A 17,916-nucleotide genomic window follows, 5' to 3' on the forward strand; every position below is an offset into this window, starting at 1 on the left:
TGTGTGGTAACCGTTCTTTTAAAAACAAGAAGATACTCAAGGGTGTATCGTAATAGGATATATCCTCTCATATCTCATTGCTTTATGAGTTGGTGAGGTGGCAACCGAGATAACCACTGATGTTTAAACAGGAGTTCGCGAGTCAAGGGAATAGGCTTGTTTGACTTCATTCGGCGCCGTAAGAACCGACAGCCGGATGACGTCAAAGTTTCGCGAGAGCGATTTTTAACCAAACTCCTCAGTGCGATTTCGCGAATCGCTCTCGCGGTACTTTGACGTCATCTTGTTGTCGATTCTTGGGGCGCCCGATGAAGTCAAATAAGTCAAATATATTTTTAGGCAAAATAGCCTAGTAATTTTGAGAATGCTGTTGTTTTATATGTTTGCTCTAATTGTTTCCTCAATTTCCCTCAAAAAACCCTTAAAATAATAACATGGATGAGCTCCCTAAATAATGTAAAAAAGAAATAATAAAAAATCATGTTTTTGCAGTTTTAGTAATTTGAAGGAGTATTGCTTCATTATTTGTATAAGAAAGATTTCTGGCTAATTCCATAATTAATTAGCCGTTTACTACAGTGAATTGAATATTATTTCAGATTATGTATAATTTTTTATGAATTAGTAACAAATTATGTTGAAAATGATGTTGAATGTTTGCAATTGTTTGGATAGGCTACTGTTCATGCGACTAAACGCTCTTACCCAAAATTACTATTTATAAAAGGTATACATTTTCTATTTAAAATGAGCTATTTTTGCAGAAACACAACCGGCGGAAGTGACGCATTTGGCGATTGTCAACAAGTAAGATGGCGGCCCATCACAGGCAGAACGCTGCAGGACGGAGGAAAGTACAGGTAAAATTACAATAAAAACGATTAACAGGTCGTTTGATTATGTTTGGTGGACCTATACTGACGTGACAGGAGTTAAAAGTTTGTATTGCTGTGAATTTATTTCACCCGGACATATTTATCACGTAGTTTGATTGTCATATAAAAATATAGCGCAAAACTGGTAAAAGTATGCCACAGTAGAAACTTTGACATAGAGCCTGTTACTGTTATAATAACGATAATCTGTCATTTGCATAGTATTTAATAGAATACTATGATAATACTACCATGAGTGTTCAGAAATATGTGCACGCTGAAACTGAAAGTGTGTAAGTAGGTATGTTGCTAACTCCGCTGTCGCGGCTGACGTTTTGGTTCCACTCAGCGAAACTCAAGATTTTCTCAGGCGGCGCGCGGTGCTGTTGAAAATAATGCTTCTGTTGGTTTGTTGATGGCGAAATTTCTGAGTTTTTATTGTTAACACCACCGGAAGAACCATAGGTACCTTCTCGTTTTCAGTCACAACCTTTCATGTTTAACCACTGGCCGTGCGAGCTCGCCAAAGTCGGTTGTTTGAAAAATAGTCGTTGTTTTTGCTGAAGTTGAGTAAAGACATTCTTGAAATTGTAAAGACATTTAGTTTAATTGCTAAACTACAAGTGAACGAAATTTTAAGAAATTTGACCGACTACCAAAGGTGGTTTTACCTCTACCAAAATCTGCTTGAATGGTAAAGAATGGGACGCAGCCGTATAGCCATGTAGATTATATCTGTATATGTAGACTGAATAAAGAGTGTTATTTGGTGTAATTAGTGGTTTGTTTTTTTATATATCTGACTTTTCAGAAGTGGAATATGTAGAGGATATATCAAACAGCTTATCCTGAAAGATTCAGGTCAATATCTTAACGATTTAAAAAGTTATAGCTAAAAACTTCATAATTTTCATGATTCGGTCACACATTTTCTTGAATTTTAATGGAAAACATGGGACCAAATAAAGTGATGATTTTCGAGTTTCAAATGGCCAGTATTTTGTTATTCTTTAACCCATATACATGATCTTGGTCTCATTTAAAAGCTTTTTTCAAGCTCTTTCTATCTGAACAACTCGTTTTAGCATTTAACCATTTTGAAAATTTTAGCAACATACCTAGTGTAAGGTAAGCTACAGTTAATATGTAAAATTAGTATTATTGTGGGTTCACGTTGACCCAAAGAAGAATTTGGACACCTGAATTTGTAGGAGTATCTTCACACATCACATTGCAAAATGTCTAAATACAAACAATTCATAATGAAGACAGTAAGTATTATGACACTTTATGCTTGCCGGGTGTTCGTGGTATCCGTCCATAATATTGATTATGTATTGATTGTGAACCACACCTGTGATTCTGTTAGGACACATATGTAAACAAGGAGACAACGTTTGGATTTAAAGTGTTATTTTGGAGAAAATTCTGCTAAGCTTGACTTTGGCAATGACATTGAGCAGCACTTATAGCCTAAGACCTGTCTTAAAGGGATAGTTCACTCAAAAATGAAAATAATGTCATTAATGACTCACACTCATGTTGTTACAATCTCGTAAGACCTCCGTTCATCGTCAGAACACAGTTTAAGATGTTTTGTGTTTAGTCTGAGAGCTTGTTGACCCTTCATTGAAAATCTACTTACGGTATACTGTCCCTGTCCAGAAAGATAATAAAACATCATCAAAGTAGTTCATGTGACATCAGTGGGTCAGTTAGAATGTGTTGAAGCATCGAAAGTACATTTTGGTCCAAAAATAACAAAAATTACGACTTTCAGCATTGTCTTCTCTTCCGCATCTGTTTTAAAGTGCATACGACTACAGCCACGTGACTGCAGTGACGTGGATGACGTGTTATCCTTCGATATGTTTGCAAAGTTTTTTTTTTCAAACTTACAGCTTGCGTCTCCCTTAGACGGTAAAAAAGCTGGGGTGCACCAGATAACACGTCAGCCGCGTCACTGCAGTCACATGACTTTAGTCTCGTGCATGCGGTTCACAACAGACGCAGAAGAGAAGACAATGCTAAATAAAGTCGTAATTTTTGTTCTTTTTGGACCAAAATGTATTTTCGAAGCTTCAACACATTCTAACTGACCCACTGATGTCACATGGACTACTTTGATGATGTTTTTATTACTTTTCTGGACATGGACAGTATAATTTTCAATGAAGCGTCAACAAGCTCTCGGACTAAATATAAAACATCTTAAACTGTGTTAAGAAAATTAACAAAGGTCTTATGAGTTTGTAACGACATGAGGGTGAGTCATTAATGACATTATTTTAATTTTTGGGTGAACTATCCCTTTAAAGGTTTTTAGTAATTTACATTTTCAGTAACTTTAGTAAATAGCTGTCTGTAATTGTCTCAAGAAGTCATCATGAGTTTCTATTGATTCGTTCACAGGTTTCTTATGTGATCAGAGATGAAGTGGAGAAATATAATCGTAATGGTGTCAATGCTCTTCAGCTTGATTCTCCTCTTAATCGACTCTTTACAGCCGGCAGAGATTCCATCATCAGAATATGGACTGTCAATCAACAAAAAGTACAATTTGCATTTACTTGAATGATTTGTGTATGTAAACGTTTTAGAATGCAGTGCACAAAATATTGGTTACGTACTACATGTGACCTTGTCTGTGAAATCCATGTTAAAGTTTCATAATATAATGATGAGATTAGGAGCATCAAAGCTTGATTTCAGTCTTTGACCTGACCTTACTCACTCAATGTTAAAGATATCAATGCTATTTTGGCACAGAATCATCTTTACATTGTATAGGATGATTTTATGTATAAACAAAAAAATGTCTGTCCATGCTTTGGATCTGTCAGTCAGCGCGAGGAAGATTGTTATTATGTCTTATCAATCATATTAATTCTTTAAACATCAATCAGTTCCCGAACTTTATCAGAATGCACCTTTTTAAGTGGAGGTGATACAGAAAACAATAATAAAACAAACATCAAAAGTATAGATTCATAATTTGCTATTACAAGTAACATAACTGTAAATGGTGCAGAGTATGTGCATCCCTAAAATGTTTGTTATGTGTTGCTAATTATATCTCTCCACGGTTATATCACCGATCTTACAGCAGGATTCATACGTGACTTCAATGGAGCATCACACAGACTGGGTGAATGACATCATCCTCTGCTGTAATGGAAAAACATGTATGTCAAAGCATCTCAAATGTTGTTTCTGTACAACTATCTGATAAATATGTAAACACTGAAGAAAGTGTATATTAGTTTCAGTAGACTGCTCTGTCTTGTAGTGATATCAGCCTCATCAGATACGACAGTGAAAGTCTGGAACGCACACAAGGGATTCTGCATGTCTACATTACGGACACACAAGGTTTGTTTCTTTTGAATCAACCCTAATCTTAGTTTACTGCTTTTAACAATTTGTGTTGACTCTGGCCAAGATCTCACACTTGACCTTCTCACATATTCATTAAAGCCAACCAATCAAATAGAGGCTTTCAATTTCTGACAGTTCTTGCGGTTTTGTGAGGTATATAAGTAAGAGACTACATATGAGACTGTGGTGATGATGACCGAAGTGGTTGTGATTCTTCCATCAGGACTACGTCAAAGCGTTAGCGTATGCTAAAGACAAAGAGCTGGTGGCTTCGGCCGGGCTGGACAGGCAGATCTTTCTGTGGGACGTGAACACACTAACAGCACTGACCGCCTCTAATAACACAGTCACGAGTGAGTAAACTTTCTGTTTTATTACTTTTGACCCTATCTTTTATATGATTGTTGACCTTGAAAAGCCATTGATGTATCGGTCACATCTGACAGCCTCTTCGTTGAGTGGAAATAAGGACTCCATCTACAGTCTCGCAATGAACCAGACAGGAACTGTTATCATCTCCGGATCTACAGAGAAGGTTTGTGTTTCAAATGTTTTATTTACACAATCTGATGAAGAGAAAATCTTACCGATCATCTTACTAAACTGTATGCAGGTTGACATGAAAGGATTGTTTGTTTGTATGTTAAAGGGCCGGTTTGTCCTATTTGTGTTTTGTATCAGGTCTTGAGGGTCTGGGATCCACGAACATGTGCCAAACTAATGAAGCTGAAAGGTCACACGGACAACGTCAAAACTTTATTGTTAAACAAAGAAGGAACGCAGGTAAGTCTTGAAGATACAGTGGGCAAAACTGTTTTTATGCATTTTTCTTTATACACTGAAAAAAAATATTTTCAAGAAAGAATTTTCTTAGTATTTTTGTCTTGTTTTCAGTAGAAATATATATATATTTTTTATATATATATATATTTTATATATATATATATATATATATATATATATATATATATATATATATATATATATATATATATATATATATATATATATATATATATATATATATATATATATATATATATATATATATATATATATATATATATTTAGAAATATTAATAAATTCTTAAATTAAGATGCTTTTTCTTGATGAGCAAAAAGACCCAAGAAAATAAGTCTAGTTTTTAGACCAAAACTATCAAATTTAATTGATTTTTTGCATAAAACAAGCAAAAAAATCTGCCAATGGGGTAAGCAAAAAAATCTTCAACATTTTTCTTAAACGCTAAATTCAAGAAAAATTTGCTTACCCCATTGTTGTTTTTTTATGCACAAAATCACTTAAGTTTTAGTCTAAAAACTAGACTTATTTTCTTGGGTCATTTTGCTCATCAAGAAAAAGCATCTTCGTTTAAGAATTTTTAGATATTTTTACTGAAAACAAGAAAAAAATACTAAGAAATGTTGTTCCTAAAAACATTTTTTTGCGTATAGATGGTTCATGCCAAGATTCATGAGATTTCAGTTTTTTTGTTATACAAGCTTGATTTTCGTTTGAAGTTGACCAAGTACTCTGTAGCATAAGGTCAAACACATTTTTTTACAATCTAACATAATAAATAACACAGATATTCATTGCAGATAAGAGTAAGAAGTGACTCGTAGATCACAATATCTCTAATACCGAATAATACTAATACTGTAGTGTGACTCAAGATACTGTTATCATATCACCAGCTAAGTTTCAACACTTGTTTCCTGGTCTAGTGTCTCTCCGGTAGCTCGGACGGCACGATACGATTGTGGTCTCTCGGTCAACAGCGTTGTATCGCCACATACCGGGTCCACGATGAGGGCGTGTGGGCTCTGCAGGTGAACGACGCCTTCACGCACATCTACTCTGGTGGACGGGACAAAAAGATCTACTGCACAGACCTGCGTAACCCTGAAACACGCGTGCTTGTATGTGAAGAGAGCGCTCCGGTTCTGAAGGTGAGCGAGAGAGTCGGAGTTACATCTTATCACAAAAACAAGAAAAAACTAAATAGTATTATGGTACAACAATCTATAATGTGAATGTATCTTAAAGCCACATTACAAGCTTTGTCAGACTGTTTTCTTTGCATGAAGTTACACCTAGTTTTGAAGAACTGTTAAACTAGAGTTTGTGTACATGACTGTTCAGGTTAAAGGAATAGTTCATCCAAAAATTTAAATTCTGTCATTTACTCACCCTCATGTTGTTGTAGACCTGTAAGTTTCTTTATTCTGTTGAACACAAAAGAAAATACAGTATTTTGATAAGTGATGATAAGCACACAGCTGATTGTAACCATTGACTTCCATAGTAGGAAAACAAATATCATGGGTGTATTGTGATAAATGATAAAGAAGATATTTTGATAAATGATGGTTTAGCACACAGTTGACTTCCATAGTAGGATAAATAAACACTTTTGAAGTCAATGGGTACTGGCAACTGTGTGTTTACCATTATTTATCAAAATATCTTCTTTTGTGTTCTACAGAATAAAGAAACGAATACAGACTTAGAACATGAAGGGCCCTATTTTAACGATCTAAGCGCATTGTCTAAAGCGCACAGCGCAACGTCTAAATGGGCTTGTCCGAATCCACTTTTGCTAATTTAACGACGGGAAAAATCATTTTTGCGCCAAGCGCATGGTCGAAAAGGGTAGGTCCTATTGTAATGGGAGTATTTTGGGCGTAACGTGCAGTAAACCAATGAGAGTCACAGCTCTCATTCCCTTTAAAAGCAAGTTGCGCTGGCGCTATGTCTAATCCCTATTTAGATGACGAACTTTGTAAACTGAAAAACTAAGCGGAGGAAGAAGATCCCCAGTTTAAGATTAATGTTTAATAATTGTGTTGTTTTCACTTGTATTGAAATTGTTATTTTTTTATTAAAAACTTTAAAACCCGTTTTCTTTTAGTCATGGAAGTAAAAAGCAGGCTTGTAATTGCTTTAAATGTATGGCTATCAAATATCATCAAAAAATAATTTACAAGTATGTAAGAAAAGGTTTGTACTCTAAAAATACTTTATTTGTAACAAACAGGAGATAAAGAAATTACAAACGGCTCTCCTCACGTTTCAGCACTTTGGACAGCGTTTTTTTTTAGCAAAGAGTTTTTTTAAGCATTACTTACAAATGTTTCTCATCTCGCCATATCCACAGGTACATCATATACAATAAATCCGTGAGGTAGCATTAAAAAAAAACATTTAAAAACAGACGCATTTGTTTAAAGCAAGCATTTATTTACTTACCAGGCTGCAGGTAAAGCAGCTCTTTGCGCCTTCTAACGTCTCATAATCACTCCTCATTTATGTCCAAGAGACTCAATAATAATCTCTTAAATTCAATCCTTTAATCTTTCATATTTAAAAGCATTTTTGTGCTGCTGCGCATTTATGTACTTTGTGATAAGCAAACCCGCGTTGTCCTCCCGTTTATAGGCGCATATTACTAATGCGCTCTTTAAATAACATAAAACACATTGCGCCATTGACTTTAGACTTTAGACCAGGTTTTTGTTGGTTAATGGCGTAGTCTATTTTAGTTGCCTTAAAATAGCAACGCGCCAACAATGCGCCTGAACACACCTCGTTTTTCAGACCAGAACGCCCATGGGCGCGCAAAAGGGGGCCCAAATGCATTTGCTATTTAAACAATGCGGCGCTAAACGTGAAAATTAGGGTGGAAACTAGCGAAAGACACTTGCGTCGCGCATTGCACTGCATTGCGCCACATTGCGCCGGGTGTAAGATAGAGCCCGAAATGTGAACTATCCTTTAATTTTGTGCTACTTGGTGGTGTTTTAAAATGTTTTGGGAACCAAATGGAAACAAAGTCATTCTTAAAGCAACACTAAAGAGTTTTTTTTTTAATCTTAAAATAACGTTTCCAAGACGTTTCACTCGAAACAGGGTAAACGGCACTTTTACATTCGCTTTGCAACCCTCTATCGGCCAAAACCGCACTAAAGAAGTTTCCAACCGTCGGGTCACAGTCCTGTAGTTCGAGTGAAACTACAAAAACTTGCTTTACCGCAGACCTACAATCCAATCAGAGCCAGCTTTGCTGCAGTAGGCTAAATTATTTACGACAGTGTTAATGGACAATTCCACTTCCAACCTGTAGGGGGAGCAAAAAGCAAAAACTCTTTAGTGTTGCTTTAAATGCTTGTGTTAATATTGATAAAATGTTAATAAGCTGTGTGCATCTCTGAGATGATTTCTGATCTTTTCTCTCTCTCCTGTTCTCATGCAGATGGAGTTGGACCGATCAGCTGATCCTCCTCAAGCTATATGGGTGGCCACAACTAAATCATTTGTAAACAAATGGGTGAGTAACACCATTTACCCACCAGTCACAACCACAGCTCAGTGGCACTTTTTACCCAAACTAAACTCTTGTAATCTTCTCTACAGCTATTTAACAACCGTATAAAAGGCCAAATAAAACATTTTTTATATATTATATAGACAGTTTCAGCAGTTACAACATAAACAAATGGCTTTTGTGAAACACACATAACTTCTGGTAAACTCTGCAAAGAATCAATAACAACAAAGTCCTTGGCGTTTACAGTCATTTATTTTTGATAACAAGAGTAGATTACCTTAGTTCAAATCATAACAAATGCGTATCAAAAACACCAATGAGCCAACTTTACTGTGTAAAATGTGTACTATAATGTATGCAATTTTAACTACAAACCGACTACCAAACCTCCCTTCACATAGCAGTGATCCATGATCGTCTTCTCCCCATCGTCTTAAGGAAACCAAAACATTTGTCATTTTCGACGAGGTATTTGTTCAAGAGTTCATTTTAACAACTAGTCAGACCTTTAAACAAACAGACACCGGAAGTAAAGTTCCGACCAGACGTGTAATTGCGTCACCGCACATGCGTCCGATGAAACCGTCTATATGTTGGCAAATTGTCATTTTTAGATGAACTTTCATGCATTCTTAGTCCCAGCCTAAAATGCCTGTTTGAGCTCCCTTAATTTAAAAACATCTTGCACTGAAGTATCTTGAAATATATCAGTCCCATTGTTTTGTCTCAAGATGCACACCTGTATTGTTTTTCTTTTTACAACGCAAGCGTCCTGAGTAGACCTTAGACAATAGTATAAAACAATAAAAATGACACAGGGAGGGCACCATTTAAAAATGTCCTCATATAGGGCTAACTAAGGCCTAGTGCTGGATCAATTCTAAACCATGAGAAACTGCCTCTTTATGTCTACTTATATCTTACCTACTGTAATTTGTATTTTATTATATTTTATCATGAACCAGTTGATATCTAACTGCTATTATTTTAGTCTCTGAAGGGAATGAATAACTTCAGGACATCTGGAGATTATGACAATGACTGCAGTGCCCCTTTAACACCACTTTGTACACAACCAGAACAGGTCATCAAAGGTAAATCATCATGACTATACTGAACAGACATTAAGTTTTGACTGTTATATGAATCATATTATTTTCCTGTTTTGTATCATTTCTTTATTCCTTAACTTTATTTGTTTCAAGTACCACCCGAGATTTTAAATAAATGGCAATTTTATTAATTTATTAACACATTTGCATGTTAACCTTCAAAAACATTTATTTTTCATCTGTTTTAAAGTTTTCATCAATAATATTTTTCACATTTATTTGTATTATTACCTGTTATTGGACCTTCATCTCGTCATTTTCTTTGATTAGTACATAAACCGTATCTCTTGTAATATTTGCGTGAGTTATCAGTTTTCTGATATATTGTAGTGTTGTGTATTGTTTATTCTAAAATTATTTATTTGCATTTTTTTATTTAATTATAATTACATTTATAATCAACTCATAAGCCACTCCGCAATTCCCCTGTGAACCGCTAGGGGTCCCTGCTGTTCTAAAAATTATTTTCTGAGAAGTTGGTTTGCTGTAAAAAGCACTTCATATTATTAAATAAAATTAAGTCAAATGTGTCCCAGATGAATGGAAGTTTATTCTTATTAACTTGTAAAGCACTTTGTTCAGACAAAAACAGAAACATTGCAACTTCTTCTTCGTTTTTCAAAAAAAAATGAATTAAAAGGCCATGTATCCAAGCAAAGTTGTCTTTTTTATTTGAAATTATCTTTTAAACAAATGATGAATAGTTTTAATAATCTGCAAAAACAGGTAACACTTCATTTCGATAGTCCACTTTAGACATTTTATTAATTAAAAGTAACTTTGCAACAACTTATTAACTACCAACCTTTAGAGAATTAGTAGACTGTCTGCTTAAGACTTAATATGAGCACTTTATTGTGGTGATATCTCAACAGACATTCAACTGTCTACAAGTATCTTTGCAGGTGCATGTCAACTTATTCCACTAACCCAAACCTCTTCACTAACCCCAACCCTTACAGTCTACTAATACACTAATGGCAGTTATTTGACGTATAGTTGCAAATTATTGAAAGTTAGTTGACATGTTGAATGTCTAATGTGGACTACCAAAATAAAGTGTAACCCAAAAAGGAATTAAATTGTTTGATTTTGGTGTAATTTTCTTGTTAAACTTTGATTTCAGGTGGCACCAGCATCGATCAGTGTCATATTCTCAATGACAAACGCCACATCCTCACCAAAGACACAGATAAGAGTGTGGCGTTCTGGGACGTCCTCAAGGTAACAGCAAATCAACATTTACTTTTACATGCAATGTCTTCTGTTAGCACACAATTACATAATCCATTTGATGTTTTGTAGGCATGTAAAGTGGAAGATCTGGGTAAAGTAGACTTTGATGAAGAAGTTAAAAAGAGGTTGAAGATGGTCTACGTGCCAAACTGGTTTTCTGTAGATCTTAAAACAGGGGTGAGTATTAAAGATCTTGATCTAATCTCTCTAAGGGAAAATTGAGGAAGGTGTGTGATTTTTATTTTGCTGTTTAGATGTTGACTATTACACTGGAGGAAAGCGATTGCTTCGCAGCATGGGTGGCAGCTAAGGATGCTGGTTTTACGAGTCCAGACGGTTCTGACCCTAAACTAAGTTCAAAGCATTGTCATGAAATCAATCATATGTTCTTGATAAAGTGAGCTGATATAATATTTTTTTTTATGTGACTTAACAAAACTGTAAATAAATCTTAGGTCTTAATGCTGTTTTCAAATTTTACTTATATTAGACACAAATATTTAAAAATGTGTTTTTGTGAAATACAAGCCAAGATTGCGCTTATAAAAGATGCTGTGTACATTAGTTTAGTTTTAAACATTGATGTTCTGACCTCACAACAATAACCGTGTCTATGTTTGTTACAGTAAATCTGGGTGGGCTTCTTCTGCAGGCCCTGCTGGAGTTCTGGCCCAGAACTCACATAAACCCAATGGATGAGGAGGAGAACGAGCTTAATCACGGTACACATGTGTTTATAGATAGAGGCATAATGGCTGTCCATGATAGCACGTTACTACAGTAATGATTCTTGAAGCACAAAGTATGAAATGAAAACAGAAATATTTAGATAATACTGTTTTTAGTTTGCGTGGAAGCAGTTTCTATTAATATTATAGGTAGTAAAATAAAGAACTTGATATTACATTTCTTTCAACACTCTTTACTTTTCTTGTACCATTTGGAAAAACAATGAACTTGTAGCAGTGCATTCTGGGATTGTCTAGCAGTGTTTGTTTGCATTGTGGAGTTTAAACCGGTCATTGGTCCAACTTTCAAACTAGTAGCTGTACAAAACTGTTTCCAATCCTGTAGAATAGGCAAATGTACAGTAAATAAGCAAATAATTTCTAACTTTATTTTCTAGAAAACGGCGAACAAGAGAATCGAGTCCAAAAGGGCAATGGGTATTTTCAGGTTCCTCCCCACACTCCTGTCGTCTTTGGTGAAGCAGGTGGACGAACATTGTTTAGGTCAGAACAAATAATCTACACAACACTAATAAAGAAATTAACTCATTAACTGTCACCCCCTTCCCTTTTTGAGTGGGGGGGGGTGATAAAATGATGTGCGTCTTCAAATTAATATAACACTGACATTCTTTGGTTTAGAAGCAAAATCTTGCTATATTTTAAAGAAGACACTTTAAAGTTTTTTTGAAGTTGTGAATATTAAAGGCAGAGTGCACAATGTTTGAAAAACACTTTGGAAAAGGAGTCGGGCCGACTAACAAAACACACTTGTAGCCAATCAGCAGTAAGGGGCGTGTCTACTAACCGACATCCTTGCCGGGGTTGCTGGTCTATGAAAAGAAGGTCCAGATTTTATTGGGGTAGGGGCGTGTTTGTTTAGCTGATTTCAAATGTCAACATTGGCTTTCAAACATTGTGCACTCCACCTTTAAATACAAAAATGTGTTATAGCAGTTTAAATTTATTAAAAAAATACAAATACTGCAATGAATTATGAATTTTATATAATTAGAAACCATAAAAATTCAAATGTTTTACCCCAAAATGCTAAAATAAATAAAGCCATAAATTTCAAGTAGTTTCGATCCAAATTTCAAGTTAAAATCACAAAAGATTTTGGGTTGTGTCACACTTTTAGTGGTTTTACCAACAAAGGCCACTAGGTGGCATCGGTTTGCTGCATACTCTTGTCACAAATAAATAAATTACTGTCACTGCATTATTATAACTGCTAAAGTGTTTTGAAATTTGAAAAACACATTTTAAGCGCTTTCCAATGATCAGTTGTCAAGAATTTAGATTTATAATGTACAATTAGTGTTAAAAATATGTAATAACAAGACATTTTAGAGAATGACTCACTGCATATTTTTTTTGTTGCAAAATTGTGATACAATATGAAAACTACACTTTTGTAGTTTTCCAATGATATAGTTATAGTCAAGATTACAAGATGATTATTATTTTTGTTTTAGAATAAGCTATTATTGGTTTAATGGTTATGTAAACAATTTGAATAGGTTTTAAACTCTTTAGACTTTTCCAAGATATAGCGTCTTTGTTGTAAACCATATTTTCTTATTTATTTTAGATTATTATGTCGTGACTCTGGAGGGGAGACGGAGTCTATGTTACTGAATGAGACGGTACCTCAGTGGGTTATTGATATCACCGTAGATGTAAGTGTGTCAAATGTCTCGCTCTTTTGTGTTTACATTCGTCACACGTGTTTGATTGATTGTATATTGACTGATTCATTACTGCTACAGAAAAACATGCCCAAATTCAACAAGATCCCTTTCTACCTCCAGCCTCATTCATCGTCTGGAGCCAAAACGCTTAAGAAGTATGCTGTATATCATTGTCATGTACAAGGAATTAATATTATATATGCTTAGATTCCTATGTCGATTAGAAAGCACTTATGATTTTGTATAAAACTCTCAAGAGATGTACATTGTCTCAGTTTCATCACAATCTTGTTTTAGGGATCGTCTGTCTGCTAGCGACATGCTGCAGGTGAGAAAAGTGATGGAGCATGTTTATGAGAAGATCATCAACGTGGACACAGAGTCACAGACCACCAACTCCTCAGGCAATGACAAGCCTGGAGAACAGGAGAAAGATGAAGATGTTGCAGTGATAGCCGAAGAGAAGATTGAGCTTATGTGTCAGGATCAGGTCAGACTTTCAAAAACACCACACAACTAGTTTTCACTGCATTAACCCAATAGATTAAATAATTCTGAATATAGATTAATGGTAACACTACTACATAGTTAACAGTCTTTGCAACGTGTGTCGGCAATACATTTCCAACATTTATTGTGTTTAAAAACAGTTCTCTGAAATGACTCTAAACAGACTTTTTTATTAAAATGCCACGTGTGTAAATCCACTCATCTTAAATTTGTTTGTAGGTTTTGGATCCAAACATGGACCTCAGGACTGTTAAGCATTTTATCTGGAAGACTGGCGGAGATCTGACGCTTCATTATAAGCAGAAATCCACGTGAGACCGCTGCAGAGACCCCCGTCACCTTCATCCTGCATTGCTTGACTATGAATGCTGTGCGTCTCGGACTGCTGTGCTGTTCTCAGGTTTGATTTGATAACGTTAGAGAACCGGCAGGAGAGATCTGATTGATTGTTGAAGGATAAAATCAGTCACAGAGTGATCAAGCTATTGTGATTGTAATTTTTACGGACCTGTTTTATCTGCCTTTCCTGTTTTCTACAAGTCTTTGATGATGTCATATGTTGTTAGGTGTCATGATGATGATGATGATGATGATGGAGGTATGTGTGCATACATATGCTAAGACTCACTGTGTGAGATAAATTGCTTCATGCACAGAAGTACCGTATACAAACATTCCAGAGACTAGTAAAGGCATTTGGTATCATGAAGTAATGATGAACAACCCTTTTGAAAGCGTTTATTATACTAGATTAATGTTGATTTTTAATACACTATGCATGGTTTATTCATGTTTGCTCAATACTGTGCAAACCGTGTATGAAATCAATAACATAGGATTAATAAATGCTGCAAATGTATCCTTCATTGTTAATTCATGAAATCTTACTGTAAATCCTCACCAATACAACACTTGCCCTGATATCAGCTGTGCGTCTCAATTTTTTTATTGTTTTCTTCCTGTACATGAATAGCATTGTGCAATCCTTTTGTTTTAGATTTAAAGGTCCGATATGATGCAATTTTACAAGATGTCATATAAGTCTCAGGTGTGCACAGAACATGTCTGTGAAGTTTCAGATTAAAATTCCTCACTGATCATTTATTATAGCATGTCTGAAATGCCTCCATTTGAGTGGTTGCAAAAAAGCGCTGTTTTCATGTCTGTACCTTTAAATGCAAATGAGCTCCTCACTCCCTTACTAGCAGACAGTGAGCGCTTTTGGTTTAAAATGGATCTGAATCATGTGAATACAGTCTGAGGGAATAGTCTCACTATTGAGATATGCTAGACGGCGTACAACTCACTGAGAGGGGAAACTATGGTAATACAGGACTGTCAGTCATTGGCTGTGGGCGGGGCTTATCAGTGTGACATCACATTATCAAGGGAATCAAAAGCATGTCTAATGAGACTGCTTTGGATTAATTGGGATTAGAAAAGGAGTGAGTGGATATTTTATCATTGTGGGCTTGTTGTGTTTACATTTTGTACACTCTTAAAAAGGATGTGTTAATTTTTTAAACATCTTTTTGTGTTGTGCTTTTAAAACATTGTTTAATTTTAACACTTTATGTGTCAATTTGTGTTGATTTTTTTTTTTTTAATTAAACACAAGTTGTGTTAAAAGTAACACAAAATGTGTTGTTTCAGTAATAACACAGAGATACGGATTCTTGGAGTGTACAAACATCTTGTAAAAGTGAATTTTGTATAGTAGGTCCCCTTTAAACTGTTGTTATTGCCTTTTTCATACAGTTTCAGTTTTAGTGTTATTTTAAGGTGTTGATATAAGGGCAATTATTTCATTTCAGAAGTGAAACTGTCAAACTAGGAACAGAAAACGCTGTTTCACCAACTCTTTATTTTCCGTTATCACAGACACTTCTGTCATTTATACGAGTGTTTGTAAGTTAAATAAAGCTTTTGAGTGGACACTTTTAAATCGATATATCTTTTATAAGAGCTACTTAGAGTTTGTTAGTATTAATTTAAATGACGTTGACTTTGATAATTTCCCTGAAAATGAATCTATTGACTAAATTTCCTTTAAAAGTTAAAATTGTGTTTTTGTCTTTTTTTTAAAGCAAATCCTCTTAACATGAAGTGATAAATTGCACAGTTGTGATTTATCAATTCGGGATTTCTATAAGGAAATGTATTAAAACTATACTATTTGTTTTAATAAATTTGGTGTATTCCAATTTAAATCATAATGATTGAATGATTTTATAAAATGAATTAGTATTGAAAAATCACACTGAAAAAATGATTCATTGAATTTAATCAATTTTTTAAGTCAAGTGGTTGCATTCAATTTATTTAAGCTACATTTAAACAAAAATGTTATATTTTATTTTACTTTACTAATCTTTTTTGTTTGGATGTAGCTTGGATGGATTGATTGCAACCACTTACCTTAAAAAATTGATTAGATTCAATGAATCATTTTTTTCAGTGCAGAATTACAAACAAACAATATATGTAAACCGGGTGTGCCTCATAAGCCTTGAAAAGTGAAGCCTCTGGCTCTTTGGTCGCCCCCTGGTGGCTGGCTGCAGTACAAGTCATAACCCCGCCCTCTCCATTCAAATGAATGGGACTATGCTCTAAAATAAAAAAATATTTACACTTCCAATAAAAGTTTTCGAAAGATTGTTTTGGTCCTTTCAAGTAGTTGTTATCACGCTGATGTATGTTCAAGTGTTCATTTTTGTGATAAGTTTCATTTTAGCTTGTAATTTGATGCTATAGAAACGGGGCGTGTCGTTATGATTGGAGTGGTTGAATTGGCCGCGCGAGCGTTTGGGCGGAAGTTTGATACCGCGGCTCCGCCTCTGGCTTCACGGACGATTCCTTCTGCGCATGCCTCGGCTCCAAACTGACGTTTTTACGTAACATGGCGGCGACCGTGGTCGGACATTTTTTGGCTTCAATTCATTACAATGGTGGGAGGCGACGTCGCGTCGTCCATCTTTTTTACAGTCTATGATGTAAACACACAGGGACAGAATTTCGATTAATCAAGGACTAGGCGTTAGTTACACAGCCCCTAGATTCACAGACAAGGCTTAAGGCTAGTCTCTAGACTAAAACACGTTTCAGCTGTCTCAACTGAAAATAATTTGCACTGATGGATTTTAAAATATGCCATTGCCATTGATTTGTCTTAAAGGAATAGTCTACTCATTTTCAATATTAAAATATGTTATTACCTTAACTAAGAACTGTTGAATCATCCCTCTATCATCTGTGTGTGTGCACGTAAGCGCTGGAGCGCGCTGCGACGCTTCGATAACATTTAGCTTAGCCCCATTCATTCAATGGTACCATTTAGAGATAAAGTTAGAAGTGACCAAACACATCAACGTTTTTCCTATTTAAGACGAGTAGTTATACGAGCAAGTTTGGTGGTACAAAATAAAACGTAGCGATTTTCTAAGCGGATTTAAAAGAGTAACTATATTTTATGGCGTAATAGCACTTTTGGGAGTACTTCGACTCGCCTGAAAAGTCTGCTCCCCTTCTCACTCTCATAATGGGAGAGGGAGGGTGTTACTGCGCCGAGTCGAAGTACTCCCAAAAGTGCTATTACGCCATAAAATATAGTCACTCTTTTAAATCCGCTTAGAAAAGCGCTACGTTTTATTTTGTACCACCAAACTTGCTCGTATAACTACTCGTCTTAAATAGGAAAAACGTTGATGTGTTTGGTCACTTCTAGCTTTGTCTCTGATTGGTAACGTTGAATGAGTGGGGCTAAGCTAAATGCTATCGTAGCGTCGCAGCGCGCTCCAGCGCTTACGTGCACACACACAGATGATAGAGGGATGATTCAACAGTTCTTAGTTAAGGTAATAACATATTTTAATATTGAAAATGAGTGGACTGTTCCTTTAAGATACACACCAGTAACGTCTTTGTCTAAGGTATGTTTATAAAATATCCTCAATTTAACCCTTATAAGTCCCTTGGGGTCAAAATGACCACAACCACTTTTTTTACCGATTCCCTTTATCTCAGTTGAATACAATTTTGTTACTTTTCTAGAT

At 35.3% G+C, this 17,916-nt stretch overlaps 1 protein-coding gene across 2 annotated transcripts; it reads left to right on the forward strand.

Moving 5' to 3' along the window:
- The first annotated feature begins 702 nt into the window (after positions 1-702).
- wdr48b (WD repeat domain 48b) lies at positions 703-14,785 on the forward strand. Of its 2 annotated transcripts, none has more exons than XM_055201324.2 (19): positions 703-860; positions 3,288-3,428; positions 3,982-4,060; positions 4,165-4,247; positions 4,477-4,606; positions 4,700-4,788; positions 4,935-5,036; positions 5,982-6,206; positions 8,510-8,584; positions 9,576-9,678; positions 10,823-10,920; positions 11,002-11,109; positions 11,187-11,283; positions 11,559-11,654; positions 12,059-12,164; positions 13,255-13,342; positions 13,433-13,509; positions 13,652-13,844; positions 14,084-14,785. In XM_055201324.2, exons 1-19 carry the CDS (start codon positions 813-815, stop codon positions 14,177-14,179), a joined length of 2,034 nt encoding a protein of 677 aa, XP_055057299.1. In that variant the 5' UTR covers positions 703-812; the 3' UTR covers positions 14,180-14,785. The 2 variants fall into 2 exon arrangements, with proteins under 2 accessions (XP_055057299.1, XP_055057301.1); XM_055201326.2 differs by having other exon boundaries at positions 3,985-4,060.
- The last annotated feature ends 3,131 nt before the right edge of the window (positions 14,786-17,916 follow it).

Source organism: Misgurnus anguillicaudatus, chromosome 2, assembly GCF_027580225.2.
Source record: "Misgurnus anguillicaudatus chromosome 2, ASM2758022v2, whole genome shotgun sequence".
Classification (NCBI taxonomy): domain Eukaryota; kingdom Metazoa; phylum Chordata; class Actinopteri; order Cypriniformes; family Cobitidae; genus Misgurnus; species Misgurnus anguillicaudatus.

Coding starts and splice junctions, on each gene's coding strand:
- wdr48b (XM_055201324.2), top strand. CDS start 813: ATGGCGGCCCATCACAGGCAGAACGCTGCAGGACGGAGGAAAGTACAG. Junction 4,789..4,934: donor TCTCCGGATCTACAGAGAAG/GTTTGTGTTTCA, acceptor GTTTTGTATCAG/GTCTTGAGGGTCTGGGATCC. Junction 5,037..5,981: donor TAAACAAAGAAGGAACGCAG/GTAAGTCTTGAA, acceptor TTCCTGGTCTAG/TGTCTCTCCGGTAGCTCGGA.